This window comes from Vitis vinifera, chromosome 3, assembly GCF_030704535.1.
Source record: "Vitis vinifera cultivar Pinot Noir 40024 chromosome 3, ASM3070453v1".
NCBI classification, from domain to species: domain Eukaryota; kingdom Viridiplantae; phylum Streptophyta; class Magnoliopsida; order Vitales; family Vitaceae; genus Vitis; species Vitis vinifera.
Window position 1 is genome coordinate 5,464,076 of NC_081807.1, and position 26,193 is coordinate 5,490,268.

Consider the following 26,193-nt stretch of genomic DNA (forward strand, 5'->3'; position numbering starts at 1 on the left):
TCTAGATATCAAGAAGTTCTGTGGCTGGCTGAGCCTTTAAAGCAACCCTAAAAGACTTGTTAAAAACTTGGAGATGTAAGTCTTCTTTGTTCCTCAACAGTGAAGTAAGAAGAACCTCAAGACCTTATTTATCCTAGGTGGGAACAAGTTGATAGGACCCCCTCTATTTCGTCCCCCGTCTTTTACGTCTCCATGTCCCTCCCGACCGTCACAAACAGACAGCAGAGTCAAGGGAATAGATATCTCTACCCAACCCAATCACCAAAGCCTCAAGCTCGCACAAATATACATATTCCTCTTTCCAAAATGCAGAGTGGAAGCATGAAAACCAATTAGAACAAAATAATTATAATAATATTAATAATAATAAGTAAAGGAATATTTTAATGGCCGGTTCTTTTTCCCCCTTTTACTCACAGAAACACAAATCTCAGGACAAGAAATCATCCAGAAAAAATTATACAGGAATTGCCTATTATTTGTACAGCAAGGAAAATATATAAAAGAAATGCTTAATGGTCCTAACTCCTTTTCTTTCTTTCTTTTTTTCTTTTTTTTTCTCTATTCCAAGAATATTTGAAGATAAATTAGGAATACATTAAATTCTTTAACCCTTTCCTATGGGTAATAACCAATTGAACTCATGAGACAAACCTACAAACAAGTCAAAGTGATTTCCCCCTCTGGTGAGAACCAAAAAAATTGAATAAAATCTTCCGCCTATTCATCGTCCTCTGAATCTGCAATTAGATAGAAAGAAGTCATTAGCTGTTCAATGGCAATATGTGCGAATGCTAGGCAAGCTGATCAACGAAATGGAATGTGGCAATTTTTAAATGCTAGACTACTTTGATTGGGAGAGTTTGGCAGATTTGAGGAGAAAATCCTAGAAATTTTTTCTGGTTAAGTGCAGTGGATGTTTTATGTAGCTCCATCTGGACATTCGAAATCATGTGGGAAATGACAGAGAAAGGAAAGAGTAATGGAAGAAAATGGGAAGGAGAAAAGAAAAAACAAATTACAGCTGAATAAAATCTTTCGTTGTCCTTCCTCCAACTTTAATCACTTTTTAACATAAAATAAAAATCTTGACCATGTATAAATTTACAAACAATTTTCATTGTATTTCATTTTCTTCCATATTTTCTCTCTCACAAGCAAATAAAAGAAATTGGGACTCATGATTTTTTTTAATCATTTCTCCAGTAGTTTCAAAGATCCACATCCTGCTATAAAGTTTAGAGAAAAAAATGAGATAAAAGAATTATCTTTAGAAGATCAAACATTTGATGAAATATAGGCTGAAAAATCATATCAATAATATTACACTACACCTGAAGAAACAACCAATTTGGAAGAAAATTGTAATAGAAATGACTGAAGATCATCCTTAATTATCCATATATCATCAAAAGAAAGCAACAAAGAAAAAATCTTATGTTCTTTAGATATATAAAAGAGAAATACAAAAGGACAATATGATAAATCCTCTCTTCAAAAAATGGAAAACATTTTTTTTTTTAATTTCAATAGTCATAATAATTAGTAGAAAGTAGCAGCATATACATCACAAGTACAGGTACCTCCAATTCAAAAAAAAAAAAAATTAAAAATCAAATCATCTTGGTCAAACTTTATATCCTATTCACAAAATCAAAACACAAGATCTTTTGCCTGAGATTCTTGGCTTTTTTTGGTGTGATTGAATCAAGATTCAAAGGTTTTGTTCTTACTTTTCTATTTTGACCTGATGCAAAAGGAAAAGTCTATTTCAGCTAATATCTCTTACAATAGTTTGAGAAAACCCAATCATAGAGACTTGTAACATGCACTCATCCTAAAAATTAGGGCTATAATGAGAATTTATTTAGCCTTAGGGGAGCCAAAAATGAGAGCACCAAGAAATTCTGGACACAATTTTCAATACTCAAATTTTTTTTTTCCTAAAAGTGCTTCAAAATTAGATATGGAACCAAAAAATGCTCTCACCAGATCTTATATCTTCTCCAACTTGTCCTCTATTTTTCAGCTGTCTCATAATCATTGAGCATATAAGAATCCACCAGTATATATGGAACACAAGTAGTGTCAAGAGCATTGTATTGAAAACATAGTATAGCAACATGGGATAGGCCTCCGATAGATTCATGCAATTTTGCATATCATAGCTGGGAAATAAGAACCATAAGAAAAGTAAGCAAAATGATGCAAATACATCCAGATGTAGTGAAATTAAAACATCTATCAAGAGGACAAACCTTGATGCACTGATAACCCAAAAGGGAAAGAATATTAACCGTAGGACAAGCCATGAGATGGCAAAAAATCCAAAGCACACACTTGCTGCAAGCTCCTTCTCAGAATATTTAAAAACTTTTGCAGCTTCCATGAAGACATCACTTGCATCGTGCAGGGCAAGGACAACTGAGCCGATCCGGACAAAACTGAAATGGGTGATACAAATTACTACTTTTAAAAGGGAATTTCTGTAAAAATATTAATTGCTTTGTTTACGCATCTCTCTCAGCCTAAAAAAAATGAGAACAAACAGAGAGGCACCAAGCAACTGACAAGTTATGTAACTTATTAAAGCCCTATCTTTTCCCACCACCTTAAAAATTCTCTTATATTGATATAGACAATTACATTATCTACATTTCCCAACCCAATAATTCTTGACAGGAAATGGTTTTGAATGGGCTCGGTTTCAAAAGAACGTCCTGTATAATACTAAGTGCGTAACTAAAGAGGCCAGGGATGTGATGCCACCTCGTCAAAGACAACAATGACAGAAGAATTAAGGTATGCATCTCTGCACCACAGGATTACAATGACACAAGAATTAAGGTAATCTCCTTGGTCTTCACACTACCAGTTTCATCAATAACAACTGGAACCAGTTTGAATGCTCTTCCTAGAAGATGGCAACATTCAATTTACCATCATGTGTGACAAGTCTAGAAAGTCATTTATAAAAGGATAGATACTGACCAGAATTTTGAAACACTGTACCCATTTTATATAAATGTATCACACATCATAAGGAATGTAGAAGAAAAATGTGAAGATGGTTAAAACAATTCAAGAGGAAACTAAAAATCAGATGCACAATGATATGGGCAGGTTTGCTCCAATCAAATCAACAGAATGGGAGATTGCATCAAGATGAGCTACAACTTATCCCCCCCTGCACTTTGCACCAATTGTCTTGGGAATAGAATAGTTTGGTTGCAAGTTTCAAGCAAATGGATAGAGTCATTAATGAAAGGATAGATACTGGAACATTGCACCCATATCATATAAATGTATCACACATCATAAGGAGCATAAAACAAAAAAAAAATGTAAAGATAGTTAAAACAATTTCAAGAGGAAACTAAAATCAGATGCATAAATTTTTTTTTTTTGATAAGTAAGCAAAGGTATTGTATTAAAAAGAGGTGCTCAAAAAGCGGTCCAAGATGTACAGATAAAAGAAACTTACCCCCTTACAGCTGGTACCCGAAAACAGACCAAACAAAGATGTACAAAAAGACCTCCCTCAATGGGAACCCACCCAATCAATGAAATCTATTAACGTCATAGGACCATATTTTATAAACAGTTTGGTCTCCGACCAAAGTGAAAAAACAAAAAGGCTTTCAGCCTTTGCATGGACAGCACCCCAACATCAAAAGCAATGCTGTTTCTAACCTTCCAAACTGACCAAAACAAGCACAGGGGGGCCATTTTCCACACTGTTCTGCGCTGTTTGCCTACCCAAGCACCATCCCAACCCACAAGGGTCTCCCTAACCGAGGAAGTGAACACCCAACACACACCAAGCAAGGTAAAAAACATATTCCACACCTCCCTTGTCTTTTCGCAATGGAGAAGAAGATGGTCAATAGACTCCTCATTATCTTGGCATAAAAAACATCTATTTGTTAAAGTCCAATCATTCTTCTGAACTTGGTCTAAAGTTAGAACTTTTCCCCAAGACGCTTCCCAAGCAAAGAAACTTATTTTTGGCTGCACCCTAGGGTTCCAAACTATCCTCACCGGAAAGCACACTGAAGAATCTGGTCTAAAACTTTGTAAAGGGACTTAACTGAGAAGTTATCGTTGTTGGACATCGACCACCTCACCCTATCCTCCTCATCCAACAACACTCTTTCCTAGCATAAACGCCCCAACAAATCAGATGCATAAATATATGGGCAGGCTTGCTCCAATCAATCAACAAAAAGACAGACTGCATCAAGATGAGCTACAGCTTATTCCCCCTGCACTCTGCACCAGTTGTCTTTGGAATAGAATAGTTCGTTTACAAGATTCAAGCAGATTTACCCACCATTTACAACATGCCAATGGATGCATGGCCACTGAAAGTCAAGGATTTTACTGTGAATCGGCACACATAATTAATTCTTGATTTACATGTCGTCATTATTTTATTCTTGGGCCTAATCTTGTTACTTTGGAGTAATAAGAAACTAGCTTTAGCTGTCTCAAGATTTCTGATCTATGACAGACAGAGTATGCCATTTTTCATGGTGCCAATTCTAATAAGAGGCTGCTATTAGACTTGCTTACGATGCTGTTCAACAATATGCCAAAAAAGAGAAGGTATGCATGAGAAAAAACTCATAGTCACTTTTGACTCAGCATAAAATTTTCTTGGGCATTTGGAAACATGTAGGAAGGGAGCCTAAAACAATGAACTAAGATGCTAATAAACCTACCTATAGGATAAGGAGATTTAGAGAGTGACAAGGAAGTGCTGATCACCTAAATTTGTGAAAAGACTGAACAACTTCTTCACATGTAGACAATTAAATGATAAACAAAAGAGTGAAATATCAATAGAAATTCTAATTTAATGAAATATAAGTCATAAATTGACCTTCATCACAAATGTAATTTAATATTTTATGATGATGAAAAATTAATACCAAAAAAACAGCTAAAAGCAATAGCTCTCTAATTATTGTTATAACGATTCAATTTTCTATTTTCAGTAAAAGTTGCATTACTTGAAAACAAAAAAAAAATGTATATTCAAAAAACAGTTTAACCAATAAAATTATTAGATCATAGGTCAATCATACTTGTCTAAATGAAACAAAAGCGTCTTGTCTTAAAACTAAATTTATAAATTTCAATTTTCTAAAAATACCTGTAGTTACAAAGATTAGAAAAATATAAGTACAATCAAATTTTCACCAGAAATAGATCATTCCATACGTTGACTCTAAACAACTTTTTAACAATCAATTTTTCATTTCTGAATTTCAGAAGATGATTTTACCTTTCCAGAAGGAAGAATAAAATAACAGAGAAAAGAAATATCATCCACAAGAAGAAAATGATTCAGGCACAGGTTAGACTCAAAATACATCCAAATTAACAGATGCAAAGACAGAACTAGGTCAAAATTGAAAAGAATTTAACAATGGAAATCCAACACATCATTACATGAATTCCTAAAGAATAATAACAATAATGGAGCTTCAGAAATATTCCAAATTATGTTTATGTTCTATGACTTGCTTAAAACATTTAGCTTACACATAGAACTGAAATGATACCTTGATATGTATGAGTACCCAATTAGGATAACAGTGACTACATGATGAGACATCATCACAGAGAAATCCCTCCTGCGAGTTTCCCATGTAAGAAGGGCAGCAATGCTGTAGATGTAGAACCCACATTGGCACATGTAGAAAAGCTTGAGGGGAAGCCTGAAGTCAGACACCGAACAATAGAGTTAAGACAATGAATAACAACATCCCTTTAGTTAAATAGAGAGTGTCTCTTCCCGAGCATGTGACTGATATGCTATCTCTTTTTTTTTTCGATCAGAGACTGATATGCTATCTCCAGGAAGCAACTTTACACTAAGCATTTTTAGGGAGAAGTAATTGACCAGTCATGATCAAAAGCAATGATATTTCAAATGAAAACTAGATATGGCATGGTTAAAGGGTGAGGGTGAGGGAAGGTCACAAATGCATGGCAAAATAAATGGTTTCAACTTTGAAACCCTTGAAAACTTTATGGATTTTTGAAAGAAAAAAAAAAGGCGTATCTTTCTTTTCTGTTTACTTGACATATTATTTCTTATAATACAACCCCACGGTTTTCCAGAAATTGAACTTGAAAAAAAATATCAAAAGGAGCGAGTTTCAAGTTGTTATGAACCATAATTTCCCAATACTCCATGTTCAAATACATGGTCACTTGTAGAAATGACTCCAACAGATTAACAAACAACAACAGTTTTCACATCCTTTGTTTTAATTGACAACATACAGAAAATGATTTAAGCTAAACATCCTCTTTCGAAACAAGATAAAGTCGGGGAGCTATTCCATGTTGCATAGCAAAATTATCTTTTAATCAATATCTAACCTAGCTAAGTTGTGTATGGAAAGAAAGTAATTTGGAGGGCATGGAACCCTAGAGTTCACCTAGAAGATATATGGCCATGCTAACAACTCAACAGATAATTGTGCAAAAAGTTCTTTCATATTCATATTCAAGACTGGGTTCTATCCATTTTATGAAACAAAGTATGTGCCTCTTTCCATCCTAATGCATTGGCAAGGCATTCAATTCCTTCAAAAGATAGGACCCTCAATGATTTGGCATTTTTTTATTTCTAGTTATAATTATCGACAAGAACCTCATATGCAATTTCATAAAAGTAGAACTATAAACTATAATACTGGGAAACAAGAGAATTAACAAGATAAACAGTGCTAGTATAGAAAGGACAGAAAGTAATAAAAAATGACAAGCTGTTTCTTTTGGGTGTGTGTGGAAAGAGAGAATAGAGAGAGAGAGACTAACATGTTGCAGATACATAATTCTTCTGTCCTTTAAATATTAAAGTGAAATATACAAAACTACACAAGCAACTGAGTCTGGAAATTACATATCAGGTCCAGAAATGGGGTTCATTTATCCAGCAATTCAACCCAAATAATAATAATAACAATAACAGTAATCCAAGAAAATGTACTACTCACGTCAACTCTTGATTTGGCCACCCTCTAAAGTACTGCTTTGAATCTCTAAACCATGGCTCTTGGTAGGAAATAGCAAGAATGAATGCTTCAACAGTTGCATAGTATGTTAGTTTCCACAAAGACTCCGAACATTTTACAATTTTTCCCAGTGTAGCATCATTTTTCTTCAATGGAACAGCTCCCTTGCTCAATAACCAGATGGCCAACCTCTGAAAATAAGATGTACAGGTACACAGAAGGCACATTTCAAAATTATAGCTTTATCACTTCAAGATAACCATCATCACTCAAAGAAGGGTGGAAAGCCCTAATGAAAAATGACAACATACTTATCCAAACAAACTGACACTCTTCCAGCAAGGCCACATCATTACTGCACCAATGCCTTGTTATTGCCCAGGCAGCTCTAGATGTAAATGACCAAGGCTGTTGACCAATTTAATATGCTTTCAGAAGAAGCCAGTCTTCAAACTATTAGCATGAATTTTATCATGTAACTATAGTCCAGCTGTGTTTTCTGTTCTGAAATCTAACTTGACTCTTGTATTTTGGTCTTGTTGAAATTGCAGGATGTGCCAGTTTGGGAGAGATAGTACTATATAATGTGTATATATCATATTGAATTTACAGTTTTTGATATCCACATACTTGATTAATTCAAAAAAGAGCTATATTTTGTGCTCTATTACGTTGTAGTCTCTTTTAACTCTTATCCCTTTGGTGGGTACCATAGGGTGTGAGTTCTTAGTCCTTAACCCTTTGATGAATTTCTTAAGAGTGGCGAATCCAATTTACCCACTTCTTGTCTTGCTCCAGATCATAGTTGATAGTTGATTCTCTCTTTTCCCATTTTTGGCCTAGTACCAGAGCAAGTTGATTCGTGGTGTTAGCAAAAATGAGAAGCACCAGAGCTGATGAAGTTCAAGCACTCCAAAGACAAATTGATTAAATAAAATTGTAGCATACATGCTTTAACTCTACAGGCTTCAACCATACAGGCTTCAACCATACAGGCTTCTCAAAAGCATAGAAAAACCTCTAGAAATTCTATTGACAAGTCAATGACAAACCCATCAGTACTTGATGTCCACAAGAAAATCAATGAATAGAGAAACTTTATTATACTTCAGACATCATCATTCTACCAGAATTAGAGTTCCATTACTTTATTCATTTGGAGGAGTTTCATTATTTCTTTAACACATTATGATGCTTATGGCGATAGGAAACACGATAGAGATCATTGGACATGTTTCAACATAATAGCACTCAATGATAAGGTGAGTTCCATTCTTATCATTGCGAGAGTTAGGAGAATCTTTCATCACAAAAACTTTAGAGGTGATAATAGGCAAAATCATGTTATTGGAAACTATCACCAATTATTTATGGGTTACATATGATGGATAATTAATGAAACTTCAGTTTGTGAGTTTACATTCCTGAGGGAATGTTAAGTAAACCATATGAACTCGAAGTAATATAAAAAGCATTCTACTAGAAGATTGGAAAAAAGAAAAAATGTAAACCAATGAGCACCCTAGCACAGGCTTTAAAGTGGAAAGCTAAGGCATTGAGTGAGGTTAGACTTCATGATCAAGAAAAGACAAAGAAAAACATAGCACCGACCCAAATTTGTTAGATCAATATTATGAAATTGCACTCATGTTTTCGAGAGAATATTCAATCCTTTTGGTTTTAATAAACGTCCGTCAGGAAATCCAGAACCAAAACTTTTTGTCCTTGTTTTTACACTGACTGTACATTTCTCTGATGCACCTAGTCCAGACTATTTGATCCCGATCAAGCAAATATATAGCATGTAGGAGTTGAGAGTTGTTTCAAGGAAAATTTATTGTATGCCATATTCCAAGGACTTCAGTGAACTTGTAGTTTAGCTAACCAACATAAAAGTTTGTAATGATTCTTTCGAGATGTTTGGTGCGAAATGCCTCCACTGCCAGTAGCTTGATTAGTTTACTTGGGGTCAACTATTACCGTTCTTTCCCACCACCCAACGTAATCTATTCACAGCCCTAAACCACATTCTTTTCAGCCTTCACCTTGCACTTCTGCTGCTTTCAAATTGGCAGAAACAATTTGTTTGGAGTGGGATCCAAACCTAGGTTGGACACGAATAAACCATCTCATTCATCTTTCTGCTGCTTTGTCCTCAACTGGTACTACCTCCACAACTTCTCTTGAATGTTTTCACTTCTTGACATCTTTTCTAATGTCTTCTCATCCATTTATCTTACTATCCCCATTTCAGGTCAGCTCAATTTTTTAACATGTTATTTAGTACACAACATGGAACATAACAAGCCTTATAGCCACCCTTAAAAATTTCCCTTGATAACTACTCTATGACCACATGGCACTCTAGAACCACATGGCATTCTAGAACTTTCCAATCTCACTTTTTTATGGATAATTGATCCGAGATACGGAAATGAACACTTTTGCATTTCTCCTTGGTCATGGTATACATTTATTTCTACTCCTAGTGTTACAAAAATTACATCCCAGCTATATTATCTCTTAGTCTTACTTAAACCATAAGTTATTACATTCTGAATCACCCTTGGTCTTATTTAACCAAATATTGTAACTTCTAATGAAAGTGTGGACAAATACATTGAAAAAAGTGATTGGGATTTGGTAAGGTGGTATTAGAGTCTCACAACGCCCTTGTGGAGGGTACGCAGATTTTGGTTGTAGCCTTGATTGCCAATAAGGCTATTGAGATTAGTGTGCAAATTGGATATAGAAATAATATATGATCATGTTAATTGATTCTAGGTTGAAAGACAACACGCCGGGCCTCCTTCTTAAGATGGATATTGAGAAGGCTTTTAACCATGTCAATTGGGACTTTCTTATGGATGTGATGTCCAAGATGGGATTTGGGCATAGATGGATTAATTGGATGAAATGGTGCTGCTCTTCGGCTACCTTCTCGATCCTCATCAATGGGAGCCCTTCAGGCTTCTTTCGTAGATCTAGAGGATTGAGACAGGGCAACCCTCTTTCCCCCTATCTTTTCCTTTTTGCCATGGAAGCTCTTAGCCAACTGTTGTCAAGTGCAAGAAATGGGGGCTTTATTTCTGGCTTCAAAGTGGGAGGAAGAGGAAGAGGAAGAGAGGGGCTGATCGTGTCCCATCTCTTGTTTGCCGATGACACCTTGATTTTCTGTGATGCCGATGCAGATCAGTTACAATATCTTAACTAGACCTTCATGTGGTTTGAGGCGATTTCAGGATTAAAAGTTAATCTGTGCAAAACTGAGGCCATCCCAGTGGGGAAGGCATTCCTATGGAGACTCTCGCCTCGGTCTTGGGATGTAAGATTGGGAGCTTACCCACCTCCTACCTGGGTCTTCCCCTTGGAGCCCCCTACAAATCCACTAGAGTCTAGGATGTAGTGGAAGAAAGTTTCAGGAAAAGGTTGTCTCTTTGGAAAAGGAAATACCTCTCCAAAGGTGGTCAGCTTACCTTGTTAAAAAGCACCCTCTCTAGCCTCCCAACTTACTTTCTTTCTCTCTTTGTGATTCCCAAGAGGGTGTGTGCAAGGCTTGAAAAGATCCAAAGGGATTTCTTATGGGGCGGTGGCGCCTTAGAGAATAGACCTCACTTGGTGAGTTGGAAGGTTATTTGTGCCGCTAAAAAGGATGGAGGCTTGGGCATTCGCAGTCTAACTATTTTTAACAAGGCCCTACTTGAGAAGTGGTTGTGGACATTTGCTAATGAGAATGAGTCCCTATGGAAGCAAATTATCTCTAATAAGTACGACCTTCAAGAGGGGGGATGGTGCTCCAAAGGTGTAAGAGACCCTTATGGGGTGGGGGTTTGGAAGGCCATCAGAAATGGTTAGGAGAACTTTCGATCTCACTCTCGCTTCATCGTAGGGGATGGCATTAGAGTGAAGTTTTGGAAGGACTTGTGGTGTGAAAATCAATCTCTGGAATATGTTTTCCCCATCTTGTTTAATCTATCCGTCAACAAAGAAGGCTAGGTTGTTGAGGCTTGGGAGGAAGACGGAGTTGGGGGTAACTGGGGGCTTTGTTTTAATAGACACCTAAATGATTGGGAGGTGGGAGAAGTAGGAAGCTTGTTAAGCAAGCTTCATCCTTTGACCATTAGAAGAGGTGTGGATGACTTGCTCCAATGGAAAGAGAACAAGAATGGGACCTTTTCAGTCAAGTCTTTTTATAACTCACTCTCAAAGGGCATTAGACCCCCCCTCCTGGCTAGAACTATTTAGACTCCTTGGGTTCCAATTAGGGCTAGCTTCTTTGGTTGGGAGGCGGCTTGGAGCAAGCTGCTCACCATTGATCGCCTGAAGAGATTTCGTTGGAGCATCCCCAACAGGTGCTTTTTGTGTAAAAATGAGGAGGAAACTACAGATCACCTTCTTTTGTTTTGTGAGAAGGCCAAATTGTTATGGCTTCTGATCTTCTCCCTTTTTGGGGTGCAATGGGTGATGCACTCCTCTGTGAAAAGGAACCTCCTGGGATGGCATGGATCCTTTGTGGGCAAGAAAATGGAGAAAGCTTGGAGAGCTGCCCCTCTCTGCTTGATGTGGACCATTTGGAAAGAAAGGAATAGGAGGGCCTTCGACGATGTTGAGAGGAACGACCAAGAAATTAAATCCATTTTTTTGTACACTTTTGTGAATTGAGCTAGGGTGTATACAGAGGAACACACTTTTTCTTTGATAGATTTTGTAGACTGGTTAGCTACCAAGTAAGGGTCAGGTTTGTTTGTCATTTTGTCTTTTGCTCCTTTGTATCTTGGTGGACAAAATGGGCTTCAGAAATAAATGGATAAGGTGGACTTATTTGTAACATATTTATAGTGAGACTTTCACTTCTGGTGAATGGCATCAAAAAGCCACATAGACTTGAGGCAGGACATCCTCTTTCTCCTTATCATTTTGTTTGGTTATGGAGTTTGTCAGTTGCTTCATTTCAGGGGCAATGCAAGAAGGTTTCATTTGTGGCTTTAGGGTTAGACAAAGAGGAGAAAGAATAGATGCTAATAAGGCTAGTGTGAAGCAATTGAGATGCTTGAAATGAGTATTGATTTTCTTTGATCTTGTGTCCAAATAAAAATCACCCTATAGAAGAGTGAGATAATTCTAATAGAGGAGGTGGAAGGTGTGGATAGACTAACCATATTTGTTTGGGGTTGAAAGCTTCCCCACTACATACCTAGGGAGCATCTCCCACATCTTGTACAGTGTGAGATTCGAAAGGAAAGTAGCCTCTTGGAAGAAGCAATATTTATATAAGGGGAGAAGATCAACCCTTATTTTTTTTATTTTTTTTAATCAGAAACAAACAAATGTATTAATAGAAAAACAAAAGAAGGATGAGAGGTCCTCCTCATGAAAAACAAACCCAATCAAAAGTAACTAAGCAAACCTTCACAAAACAAAAAAGGTTATACAAAAAGAACAAAAAGGCCTATACAAGTAAACCAACAACAGCCCCTATAACCCAACCCTAACATATACAAATCGAAAGCCAACTAAGTTGAATTACACTCAAAGGGTAGGGCTTAAAAATGTCTGTACAGTAAACCCTTATTATAAGCACTGTTTCAATTTTATCAATTTATCATTTCCTTATATATATATATATATGTTAGATAGTGTATAGTTATTTAGGTTATTTACTTTTCCTTTTCTTTCCTTATTGTATTGTGAGTCCCACTAACATGAATATATATACCTAAGTCCAATGTGTATTTTTTACAATTTTTCAATAACAATAATTAGGGATTCTCCCTTTTCTCTCTCTTCACATGGTATTAGAGCCAAGGGAGAAAAAAACCCTAATTATATCCGGTTTATCCGTGAATCCATTCTGGGAAATCTTTCAGTGACCGTGTTTCATTCTGGTCACTCTTCCCATCTCCTAAAGCTTTCCGATCAACCGTATCGCCGTCAGAAAACCCTCACCGCCGGCGACCTTTTTCCGACACCAACCATACCATCAGGTGCGCAAGGAGGAGATCTTCAAGTTTTCTCAAAGCACCGGAGGGAGAATCTCAGCCACGTGCCGGCCACGCGTGTTTCTTCTCCAGCAGCTTGAATCTCACGCGTCGGCGCGTGAGGGCACGTGGAGCACTTTCCGGCCACGCGCTTCCACCTCTAGCCTCGCCTGGCGCCATCTAGCCACCCTCCATCAGTGCTTGTGTCATCCGAGCCCTGAAAGTGCATTTTTTTGGGTTTTTTGTCTTCGCCGGCCCTCTAAACAACCTTTCCGGCGACCTCCGGTGACTTCCTCTCCACCCCGAGCCCTGCAAGTGTCTTAGGAAGTGTTCTTCTACCCTTCCAGTAGTGCCACATTTGTTTTTCTTTACTATTTGGTCTCTCACAGCTGCGGATCCTCGGTTTTTCTTCTTTCAGCCACAATCTGAAGCCGTATTAGGGCTCTCTTCGATCCAAACATATTTCGTTCACCAGATAAGTAGATATGGCTACTAAAAGTTCCACTTTTTCCTCTGTCATATCTGGATCTCCTATGATTACTTCGGATAAATTGGTTGGCGGTGAAACTGGTAATGTTTCTGCTTGTCTTACCCACACATCTTCTCTTGGACCTTGGATTCTAGATTCTGGCACTTCTGATCACATATCTGGTAATAAGGATCTTTTCTCTTCTATTACTACTACATTTGCCTTACCTACTGTTACTTTAGCTAATGGTTCTCAAACTATGGCTAAAGGTTTTGGTTTCGCTCATCCTCTCCCTTCCCTACCTCTCAATTCTGTCCTTTATGCCCCGAAGTGTCCTTTTAATCTTATTTCCATCAACAAAATAACTTGCACTCTTAACTGTTCTATCACTTTTTCTGATAAATTTGTGACCTTGCAGGACCGGAGTACGGGGAAGACAATTGGCATAGGACGTGAGTCTCAAGGCCTCTATCACCTCACCGCGCCTTCAACTCCTGCAGTTTGCATTTCCACTGATGCTCCCTTCCTCATCCACAGTCGCCTGGGCCACCCTAGTCTATTCAAGTTCCAGAAAATGGTCCCTAGTTTTTCATCTTTGTCGTCACTTGCGTGTGAGTCCTGTCAGCTTGGGAAACATACTTGTGTCTCGTTCCCAAAGCGTTTGAATAATCGGGCAAAGTCTCCTTTTGAACTTGTCCACATTGATGTTTGGGGTCCTTGTCGGACCGCATCTACTTTAAGATTTCAGTATTTTGTCACTTTCATTGATGACTATTCTCGATGTACTTGGTTATTTTTAATGAAAAATCGAGCTGAGTTATTCTCTATTTTTCAGAAATTTTATGCTGAAATCCAAACCCAGTTTAATATTTCTATTCGTGTGTTGCGCAGTGACAATGCCAGGGAATATTTTTCTGCACCATTTACTTCATTTATGTCCCAACATGGGATCATTCATCAGTCTTCTCGTGTTTTGTTGAAACAGCTCGTACTCTCCTTCTCCATAATCATGTTCCTTTTCGTTTTTTGGGGGACGCTGTTCTTACAGCATGTTATTTGATTAATCGTATGCCCTCATCTGTATCACACGATCAGATTCCTCATTCCCTTCTTTTCCCTGACCAACCACTTTATTTCCTTCCTCCTCGTGTTTTTTGTTGTACTTGCTTTGTTCATATTCTCACTCCTGGACAGGACAAACTTTCTACTAGAGCCACAAAATGCATCTTCTTGGGATATTCCAGACTTCAAAAGAGTTATCGTTGTTATTCCTCTGAGACTCATCGCTACTTTCTCTCCGCTGATGTCACTTTCTTTGAGGACTCACCGTTCTTCTCCACCTCTGAGTCTCTTCCTATTTCTGAAGTCTTACCCCTTCTCATTATCTCCCCACCTGATGCAGTGCCTTCTCGCCCACTTCAGGTTTATCATCGTCGTCATCGTGTCCCTATTCCTCCTTCTTTGGCTGAGGTACCTGCTGACTCACTTCCTATCCCTTCGGCTTCTCCTGCCCTGGCTCTGCCTCCTTCTGCTGACTTACCCATTGCTCTTCGGAAAGGTAATCAATCTACTCGTAATCCTCATCTCATTTACAATTTTTTGAGTTACCATCGATTATTTTTTATTTTTTTTATAAGTAAACAATTATATTAACGAAGGCAAAAAGCCGAAGAGCATACAGGGAGTATACAAGGCTACAAACCCTAATCCAAAAAACAAAAGAACCCAACCCCTACTTGGAAGCTATCCATTCCAAGAAACCTATAAGGGAATTCGACTCCATATCAATGTACACTTTAGCCCAACCCCAAAAATTATACACAAACGAAGTCTTTAATTTCTGAAAGGCTAACACACCCCCTTTAAAGGCAAGTCTATTCCTCTCCTTCCAAATTGTCCAAAAAATGAAAAGCGGGATGGACTTCCACACTTTCTTCCTTTTTCTCCCCACAAAAGAGTTTTTCCAACTACTAAGAACCTCCTTTACAGAATTAGGAAAGACCCACTGTACACCACACAACGCAAGAATAATATCCCATAAACCTTTTGCCACCGTACAATGAATTAACATATGATTGATAGTTTCCTCTTCACATCCACACAAGAAGCACCGATTAGGGAGGTGCCATCCTCTTCTCTGCAACCTATCCAATGTAAGGACCTTCCCCCAAGTAGCTTCCCAAGCAAAGAAAATAATTTTTGTTGGAACTTTGGCCACCCAAACATTGCTATGAGGGAAAACCGCTTCATCAGCATTAATCAACACCCTATACGCTTCCTTAACTTTAAACAGCCCGTCCGCTCCTCCCCTCCAAAAAACCGAATCTTCCTCCATAGATACTCTATAATTCCTCAACTCAACTAACATATTGTCCACCAACCCCAATTCCCAATCATTGAAGTCTCTCAACAGTCTTAAACTCCACCCTCCTTGACTCAGATTCTGATCCCAATAATCCTCCACAGTGGCGTTCCTTTGGGCAGCCATGGAGAAAAGGGTCGGGAAAGCTTCGGACAGCACGTTGTTTCCACACCAAGGATCAATCCAAAACCTTACTTTATTGCCTTTTCCCACCTTGAATACCATGTTATCCCAACACCAAGTGGACTCCTTCAGAATTTCCTTCCACACACCAACCCCAAACACCCCATTTGCCTTCCTTGTTCTCCACCCAAACTCCTCTTGCCCATACTTAGCCTCAAGCACTTTTTTCCACAGCTCCTCCTTAGCCCGCGCAAACCTCCAAATCCATTTGCCTAGAAGAGCTTTGTTTAACCAAATCAACTTTCTTAACCCCAACCCTCCCTTCTTTTTATCCATACACACAACCTCCCACTTGATTAGATGAGCCTTATTCCCCCCATTGGCTCCTCCCCACAAAAAATTCCTTTGAAGCTTTTCCAGTCTTCTTGCCACTGATTTAGGCATGCGGAATAATGACATTTGATACAAAGGAATGCTGGCCAGCGTGCTCTTAATGAGAGTAATTCTCTCTCCTTTGGACAGAAATTGACGCTTCCAAAGAGCAAGCTTCCTCCTCATTTTCTCCTCCACCCCATCCCAAACGGAGGAGGCCCTATTAGGCGCCCCAAGGGGCAGCCCCAAATAAACAGTGGGCAGCTGTCCCACCTTACACCCAATTTCAGCAGCCATATCAAGCGCCCCTTCCACCTCCCCTACCGGAATGACCATGCTTTTCTCCAAATTTATTTTTAAACCTGAGGCGGCCTCGAACCATAAGAGGATCCAGCTCAAGTACAACAGGGACTCTTTTTTTGCCTCACAAAAGACAATTGTATCATCCGCAAACAGGAGATGAGTTATGTTGACGGGCTGCCCTCTTCCTTTCCATATCCTACAGCCATAGATGAACCCCCCTTCAACGGCCCTCGATATTAACGCACTAAGGACTTCCATTCCCATGATAAATAAGTAGGGGGATAGGGGATCCCCTTGCCTAAGCCCTTTAGAACTTGAAAAGAAACCAGCTGGAACCCCATTCACCAGCATTGAGTATTTGATAGTAGAAATACAGCTCCACATCCATCCTATCCATTTTGATCCGAAGCCCATCTTATGCATAACCTTTAATAAAAACTGCCAATTGATACTATCAAACGCCTTCTCAATGTCCAACTTACAGATTAAACCTTTCTCTCCCCTTTTTTGCCAAGAGTCTATTACCTCATTTGCGATTAGGGAACCGTCAAGAATCTGTCTGCCTTTGATGAAGGCGTTCTGATCAGGAGAAATCACCTTATCTATGATTTTTTTGAGCCTATTGGCCAGCACCTTAGCCAATAATTTATAAAGACCCCCAAGCAAACTGATTGGCCTGTAGTCCTCCAAGTCCTCTGCCCCCCCTTTCTTCGGAATCAAGACCAGAAATGTATGGTTTAGGCTCTTGATGAAAGAATTCTGATCATAAAACTCTTTGAACATATCCAAGACATCCTCCTTGACAATCTCCCAACAATTTTGCCAAAAAGCTACAGTGAAACCATCCGGACCCGGGGCTTTGTCCCCATTCATCCCCATTAATGCAGCATAGATCTCAGCCTCAGAGAAAGGGAACTCAAGAGCTTCCGCTTCTGAGAGGCTGATCTGCTTCAGCACAAGGCCCCCTATATCCGCCTTCCAATCCGAGCTTTCCGAAAGAAGATGCTGATAAGCATTTACTATTCCATCCCTCACTTCTTGATCCTCTGTAAGCCTCACCCCATTAATCTTAATTTTGATCAGATTATTGACTCTCTTGTGGGCATTAGCCATACGGTGAAAGAATCTCGTGTTCCTATCCCCTTCCCTAAGCCATAGTTCCCTTGATAGCTGTCTCCAGTGCACTTCTTCCATCGACACCCATTTTGAATAATTCTCCTTAGCTGTTTTTTTGTGACCTAACTCCTCCTCTGATAAAATCCTCTCTTCTTCCACTACATCCCATCGCTCCACTTGCTGAAGGGCTTCAGCTTTGTTTTTCTCCAACCTTCCAAAAACCTCCTTATTCCAGATCTTTAAATTGTGTTTCAGGCCCCTCATCTTAGCTGCTAACATGTAGCTCGGCCTTCCTCTAACCACTATCCCTTGCCACCACCCCTCTATCAGCTCTTTGAATCCCTCAGCTTTGAGCCACATGTTTTCAAATTTGAAGGGGTAAGGACCTCTCCTTAGGCCACCTCCCTCAAACAAAATCGGAAAATGATCCGAGGTTGGGCGAGGCAATCTTCTTTGAATAGCCCTACTGTATTGATCTATCCAATTGGGGGACACCAGGAATCTATCCAACCTGGCCCACGATTGATTATTGAGCCCCCCACTCCAAGTGAAGGATCCCCCTTGCAAGGGAGTATCAATTAGCCCTAACTCATCTATGACCTGGGCAAACCTCCTCATAGCTGAAGTGATCCTCCCATTTCTACTCCTTTCGGCTTGGTATAGAGTTGAATTGAAGTCACCTCCTAAACACCATGGATCCTCCCACAGTCCTCTAATTGCCCCGAGCTCCTCCCATAAACACTCCCTATCCTTTCTGGAACAAGGACCATAAACCCCTGTGAACACCCAGATTACTCCATCTCCCACATTCCTAAATCTACAGGAAATGGAGAATTGGCCCTCTTCCACCCCCAGTATTTCCAGAGATCTTTTTTCCCAGCAGATCAAGACACCCCCTGCTATCCCCATAGCATTTAAAGCCTTCCAATCAAGAGATCTCCCCGGCCCTAGACTCCTCACCACCTCTTCAGACATAACTTGCATCTTTGTTTCTTGAATACAGAACAGGTCCACCTTTTGGCTTCTGATAACTGACTTGATAACTTTCCTCTTGGACCTATCAGTCACGCCCCTCACATTCCAACTCAGAAGTCTTACATTCATTGGACAACTGAGCTTTGGATCCCTCTGCCCTGTTGAGGGCCTTTCTTCCTAATGTCCCCTTCATAATTAACAGAGCACTCCAATCTCTTAAGCTCCCTTTCGAATCTTGTAGTCTCCAGTAGCCCTTTGTCTATTATTTTCTCCCTTCTTTTCCTGATTTTTCCCAGAAAGTTCAGAATTTCCTTCTCCAGACCTTCCGTTGAGAAACCCAAAAAGTGGCTGAATTTAATCAGGCTACTTTCCTCCCAATTGAGCTGGTCTTCCTTCCTGCCCTCTTGACTAGCCCGCTGGTCTGTAGTCCACCCCAAATTCCTACCCGTAGGGTCAACGCTGCTGATCTCAACCAGGTCCCAACAGCCATCCCTTCTTCCTGTATGATCTTCTGTATTTGGTCTTCGTGACCCACTTCCAACCAGAATTCCCTCTCTTCGCCCCCCAGAATGGTCGTAATACTCCCTCTCCAGAGTCCGACCGAAACAAAAAAGATTAGAAGAGGAAGACCCTTGTGCCCTGGTACCCCCCATATTTATCTCTGAGACATACCTCGCAGCTTCTTCTTCTAGCATTCTTTCTGCCCTCGGGTTGTTTGGGTCCGGCTGTTGTCTTCTCCCCATTTCTTCCTCTCTGCATCTGGTGAACTCTCTCTCCAAGTCATCAGCTTTAAATTGACCGTTGGAGCAAGAAGAAGGGGTTTTTAAAAGAAGCCCATTATCTAACTGGGCTAAATTGGTTTTCCCCTTATGAGCCTAGCCCATACCATAGCCTGCACCAGTTACCATCGATTATCTTCACCCTATTCTGCATTTGTTTTTGCTATATCTTCTATTTCTCTTCCCAAGAGCACCCCTGAGGCTCTTTCCCATCCAGGCTGGCGACAAGCAATGATAGATGAAATAGCTGCTTTACACTCCAATGGCACTTGGGATCTTGTTGTTTTACCCTCTGGTAAATCTACAGTTGGTTGTCGTTGGGTCTACACAGTTAAGGTTGGCCCTGATGGTCAGGTTGATCACCTTAAGGCCCGCTTAGTTGCTAAAGGCTATACTCAGGTTTATGGTTCTGATTATGGTGACACTTTCTCTCCTGTTGCCAAGATAGCTTCTGTTCGTCTATTGCTCTCCATGGCTGCTATGCGTTCTTGGCCTCTTTATCAGTTAGATATTAAAAATGTTTTCCTTCATGGGGATCTTGCTGAGAAAGTTTATATGGAGCAACCACCTGGTTTTGTTGCTCAAGGGGAGTCTGGTTTAGTTTGCAGGTTACGCCGTTCTCTATATAGCTTGAAACAATCTCCTCGAGCATAGTTTAACCGTTTTAGTTCTGTTGTTCAGGAGTTTGGCATGTACCACTGTACAGCAAACCATTCCGTTTTCTATCATCATAACTCTTCGGGGCAGTGTATTTATCTGGTAGTTTATGTGGACGACATCGTCATTACAGGCAGTGATCAAAATGGTATTCAAAAACTAAAGCAACACCTTTTCACCCACTTTCAGACTAAAGACTTGGGGAAACTCAAGTATTTCTTAGGGATTGAGATAGCTCAATCCAGTTCCGGTGTGGTTCTTTCCCAAAGGAAGTATGCTTTAGACATCTTGAAAGAAACCGGTATGTTAGACTGTAAACCAGTAGACACTCCTATGGATCCAAATGTCAAACTTATACCAGGACAGGGGGAGCCTTTAGGAGATCCTGAGAGATATCGACGACTTGTAGGTAAACTGAACTACCTCACCATTACTCATCCAGACATTTCTTTTCTTGTAAGTGTTGTTAGTCAATTCCTACAGTCACCATGTGATAGCCATTGGGATGCTGTAATCCGCATTCTTCAATATATCAAAAGCACACCAAGCCAAGGTGTGTTGTACGAGAACAGAGGTCATACCCAAGTTGTTGGTTACACAGATGCAGATTGGGCTGGTTCACCCACAGATAGACGTTCCACTTCCGATTATTGTGTTTTTATTGGAGGTAACCTAATATCTTGGAAGAGTAAGAAACAAGATGTAGTGGCCAGATCTAGTGCTGAAACCGAGTATCGAGCTATAGCTCTGGCAACATGTGAACTCATATGGCTGAAACATCTTCTTCGGGAGTTGAGATTTGGAAATGATGAACAAATGAAGCTCATCTGTGACAATCAAGCCATTTTGCATATTGCATCCAATCCAGTCTTCCATGAAAGGATCAAACACATTGAAGTTGACTATCACTTCATTAGAGAGAAGATCGCATCAGGATGTGTGGCGACTAGTTTTGTCAATTCAAATGATCAACTAGCAGATATTTTTACTAAATCTCTCAGATGTCCTAGAATTAAATCCATTTGTAACAAGCTTGGTGCATATAACATATATGCTCCAGCTTGAGGGGGAGTGTTAGATAGTGTATAGTTATTTAGGTTATTTACTTTTCCTTTTCTTTCCTTATTGTATGTGGGTCCCACTAACATGTATATATATACCCAAGTCCAATGTGTATTCTTTACAGTTTTTCAATAACAATAATTAGGGATTCTCCCTTTTCTCTCTCTTCACAATATATATATATATATATTTATTTGATAAGTAAAGGGATTGTATTAAAAAACCACCAAAGCAATGGCTTGAAGAGTACAAGAAAGAAAAACACCCCTCACACCTTAGCTGAATTATCATTTCCTTATATATGCTTTCTTTTTATAGGTCATTTCCTTATATGTTATACTCAGAAAAGTGGGAACCATATTAGAAAAGATTCAAAGAGAGTCTTGTGAAGAAATCATCTTAGGGGGAGTAAGTTTGCATCTAGTGATTAGGAGATAGTTGGCTTAGATAAAAAGTATGAAAGGTCGGGAATTAGAAAACTTGATTCTCTAAACTGCACTTTGCTTGCTACATGGATTTGGAGATTTATAGAAGCGTGTGATAGCTAATGGAGAATAGTACTTTGAGGTAAGTTTGAAGAAATGGATGGGGGATGGCATACACAAGAAGATGTTGTTAATAGCAAAAGGCGATGTCAAGGCAATAGGACTCCTTTCAATCTAAAGCGAAAGGCAAAAAACAAGGTGATAGCCTAACTATAGTAAGGCAATAAAAAATATACATATATTTACCTCTTCAATACTTAACCAATATAAGTGTCATCTTCAACAATCGACACTATTAATTTTTCATCCCTCATGGTGTCTTATAAAATTAGCAAAATAATTATTATTATTCAAAGTATTAAATATTATACCCCACATTATAAGAAACACCATATTGTTTAGAGAAATTCATCCTATCCAAATGCATATTCTTATTTTCTAGATATCTAAAAATCAAAATAAGAAAAAAAAATAAGAAAATGAACATCCTATAGAAATTTTAAGCGTCATCATCAGTCATCATTGAAATTAAAATTGTCATCACTTCTATCAAGACTAGGTTGATAACCCTCCATCTCATTATCACTATGATTGATAATATAATATTTCATCTTAATATCTTATACCTTGTTTCATATATTGTTAGATCAAATTAAATTATAATCTAAGTATGTTTAATTTTAACACATGGTCAAAGGCGGTCTCGCCTCTATGCCTTGTGCCTTATCTCAAGGTGACTGCCTAGGCCTCGCCTTTTTAAATTGCCTTGTTTGGGTCTTCAATAAGCAATTTTTATCTACCTCGCTTGGCCTAGTGGCCTATACTGCAAGAAGTGAATGAGACTTTTGGATGGGATTATGAAAAGATGTCACGAGAGAGTGGGATGAGGTTTAGTCTTTAGAACCTCTATCCTAGTGAGAAATGCTTGAGGACCAAATTCTAGTTGGACAGGTAGGTAGGATAGTGCTCTTTGAAAGGGCTTTTCCAACATTATTTAGAATTGTCATCTATATGCCAAAGATGCAAGAGTTGCTAATTTGTGGAAGGTTAGGAGAGAGGAAGCCACTGATGCCCTAGCTTTCAGAGGCATTTTTTAAGATTGGAAGTAGGAAGGGGTGAGTCAGTTTGTTGCTCACATTGTATTGAGATTGTGCGAGGAAGGGGAGGACAACCTTTTATGGAAGGAAAGGAAGGGAGAGAGGTTCCATGTGAAGTCTTATTTAGTTTCTTGTGCACAGTGAACTCGAAACATTTCCATCCAAAAGATGTTTTGGGCACCTGTGCTCCATTGAGAGCATGCTTTTTTGCTTAGGAAGCAATATGGAGAAAAATTTTAATCCTAAAGAACCTGATGAGGATGGGATGGTCATTGGTGAAGCTATGTATTCTTTACAAATCCAGCAACAAATCAATAAATAACATTCTAATTCGCTATGATAAAACCTGGAAGCTATAGGACTTTTCATTAGCTATCTTCGAAATGCAATGGGTTTTAAAAGCATCTCTATGGGATGAAATGTTGGAGATATGGATAAGTGATGAAGGAAGATATTGTTAATGCTCCCCTCTTTTCTTTTCTTTTCTTTTCTTTTTTATCATTTGGGAGTATTTGAATGCATTAGTCAGACCTTCAAGACAGAGGAGTTTTCAAATCAAAATTTAAAGGAAGTCTTTATCAAGTCCCCCATGGAGTAGTCAAGGACCCCACTGGGGAAGCCGAATTGCTCATGACTAGATTTATTCATAGTCTAAACTGAAGCTATGTGGCTATGTGTTATTGTTTTCTGCACAGTTTTTTTTTTTTTTTCTTTTTGCTCATCTTTTGGTGCATCTTATATACCCATTATTACATAGGGTGTATCCTCTTTTGTTAGGCGCTTTCTATTGCATTTTTTATTTGCCTTCCATAATAAAAATCCTACTCAGTGATTCTAATTTCATCAGCTGAAATGTATCGTCACGTATCAAAAAAAAAAAAAAAGAAGAAGAAAAATACTGTTAACATCAGCAAACAACATAGATCATGAGATATCATCATGGACAGGCCCAAAAAGTTTATCCACTGCAATCAAAAGAAAAGTTCATCTGCAATGGGCATCCATGGACTTAATGCTGATCCTTGATGCATTTCTGTTAAAATACACACCATACTCAAACCAAGACAAGGATGGTCGGGCATATTAAGCCACCGTTAAAAACACGGCCAAATAGTATAAACTAGGAAATTTAGACTCAAATGTGTATTCCAGAAACCAAATAAGAAAGTACACATAAGCAAGTAAAGAAGAAATGACACGCAATCAAGTGAATAAAGAAGAATACAGAATTAAGGAAATGCAAAGCAAGTGATGAAGAAAGAACAATGGAACAAGTAAAGAAAAACTACAGAACAAATAACGCATAACTTAGAAATTAGCTTGCATTCCTTCAGATATCACCAATAGCTTAGTGCGTCCTTCATCATCATAGACTCCAATTCAAGATTCAACAAACAAGCCCCTAATCAAAACCTACTCAAATGTGGCAAAGTTGAGACCTTGAAAACAATCTACAGGTCCTCTATCATTGTAAACCTCCATTTCATTATTCAACAAAGCAACCATTCTAGTCAAAATCAACTCAAAATGTGGCTTAAAAACAATCTAAAACGTCAACAAAGAACAAGAAATACAGCAACAATCTTACTCGATAGATGAATCTGTCCAAGAAAAACCTGGCGACGATGAAGATGAAGGCGAAGTAGATTGCAGTGAGGAAGTCCGAAGCTGTGGACAGGGCACTACGACTCCAAATCGAGTCCATACTAGAATTTCAACGAGAAACAGAGAGAAAACATCAAACGACGGATCAATCTCCGGCGAGTTGGATCTCCGGCGCAGAAACGGGAAATTGTGAGAAATGTGGTTGCGGTGTAAGAGTATAGAGTGTGGATTAAGATCTGGTTTTGCCCTAATTCCTGGAGAGAGAAAGATAGGAATGAGAGAGAGAGAGAGACTCGAGGATTTTGCTGGTTCGAAGCAACTGAAATATCAAATGAGCCGAGGGTGTCGAGATCTCTTACGTATCACAGTATCGATAACGGCGTAGCGCTGGGACCCGCGTCCCCTTACAAGCCACGTGGCAAATGATAAAGACGTTTTAAGGTGGGCCACCCGCTCCATCAATCTTCGTTGTTAAAGTTTTTGGAATGATGAGTGTTAGGAAACTGCAATTTTATCTCATTTTCCATTTGTTTTTAGTCAATTTATTTGGTCTGATTTTCTTAATTCAGATTTAATAGGAAAGTTCCATTCAAACTTCCATCTTTAACCCTTAGAAATTGCGGTTTCCATTCTAAAGACTTCATATCAATTATTTTTTATATTTCTAAAGATTTCTTATCATTTTTTCTCTTTTTTAGAGAGTCACCAACTTCAAATAAAGTATAATAATTATACCAATTAAAATAAGAAAAATTAAGAAATTAAATTTGAAAAAATATAGTTTTAGGGTGATAATTTGTGTTGATAGGTTGAATTCTTGTAGTGTCAAAATCTAGATATTCTATTATATAATTCAATTTAAACCTAATATGAATAATAACCGTGTTAAAAATATAACTTCAAATACTATCTAATTATTAAACAAATAACGCGTCATGTAACTCATTTAGCCCATTTAATAATCCTATTATTTCTTAATAATTATTGAATTTTACAAATCACATTAATTTGTTGACCGACAATATCTTGATAGTATCATCAAATCGAATCCAATTCAATTGTTTACTTATTCAATGAGCTAATTTTTAAGTTACTCATTTTCAAAGTGATGGTCTTCCTATTTTTATGATTAATGTTTCAACCAAACATACTTATGAATCAATTAACCTATTTATTCAAAAATAAATTTAAAATAAGTCAAATATGGATTAAATGGTTTTAAAATATAATTAGATTGATAGCGTAAATTTAAATAAGCCAATGTAGGTCAAATTTGTGTTATGTAGGTTAACCAAAAATTACCCATCAACACAAATTTGATCTAAATCAATTTATATTTAATCCAAACCTATGAAAAACGTATTGGGTTCATAACATGTTGGTGAATTGTGTCAAACTTTGCTACCCATATAGCTTCTATTAGCATTTTTCGTAATTTATGGTTATGCATGATTATGTTTAAATTTATTATAAATTCATTCCTTTAGAAATGTATATGAAAAGATCGACAGATAGTTACATGAACCAATTTATAAGGCATCCAAGATTCTTATATTGGAAGACTAACGTTATCATGTAGGGAACTTAAAAATTCCTTCATTTCCATAATGCGAAGACACTACCTTTCTTTTTCTTTTTCTTTAATCATTCACAATAATAAAAATAATTATAATCACATGGTATAGAAAGTACAAGGAAAATAAAAAACGTATCTAAATTTTTTTTGAGTTGGAATAAATGAAAGCATAACCTACATGAATCTTTAATAAGATAGAA

At 38.3% G+C, this 26,193-nt stretch overlaps 1 protein-coding gene across 1 annotated transcript; it reads right to left on the minus strand.

The window, feature by feature from the left end:
• Positions 1 to 332: 332 nt before the first annotated feature.
• LOC104878786 (ceramide synthase LOH2) lies at positions 333 to 24,760 on the minus strand. Its single transcript, XM_010649448.3, has 6 exons — positions 24,401 to 24,760; positions 7,017 to 7,225; positions 5,571 to 5,726; positions 2,259 to 2,444; positions 1,990 to 2,168; positions 333 to 740 (listed from the first exon to the last, which is right to left on the minus strand). Exons 1-6 carry the CDS (start codon positions 24,515 to 24,517, stop codon positions 721 to 723), a joined length of 867 nt encoding a protein of 288 aa, XP_010647750.1. The 5' UTR covers positions 24,518 to 24,760; the 3' UTR covers positions 333 to 720.
• Positions 24,761 to 26,193: the final 1,433 nt, after the last annotated feature.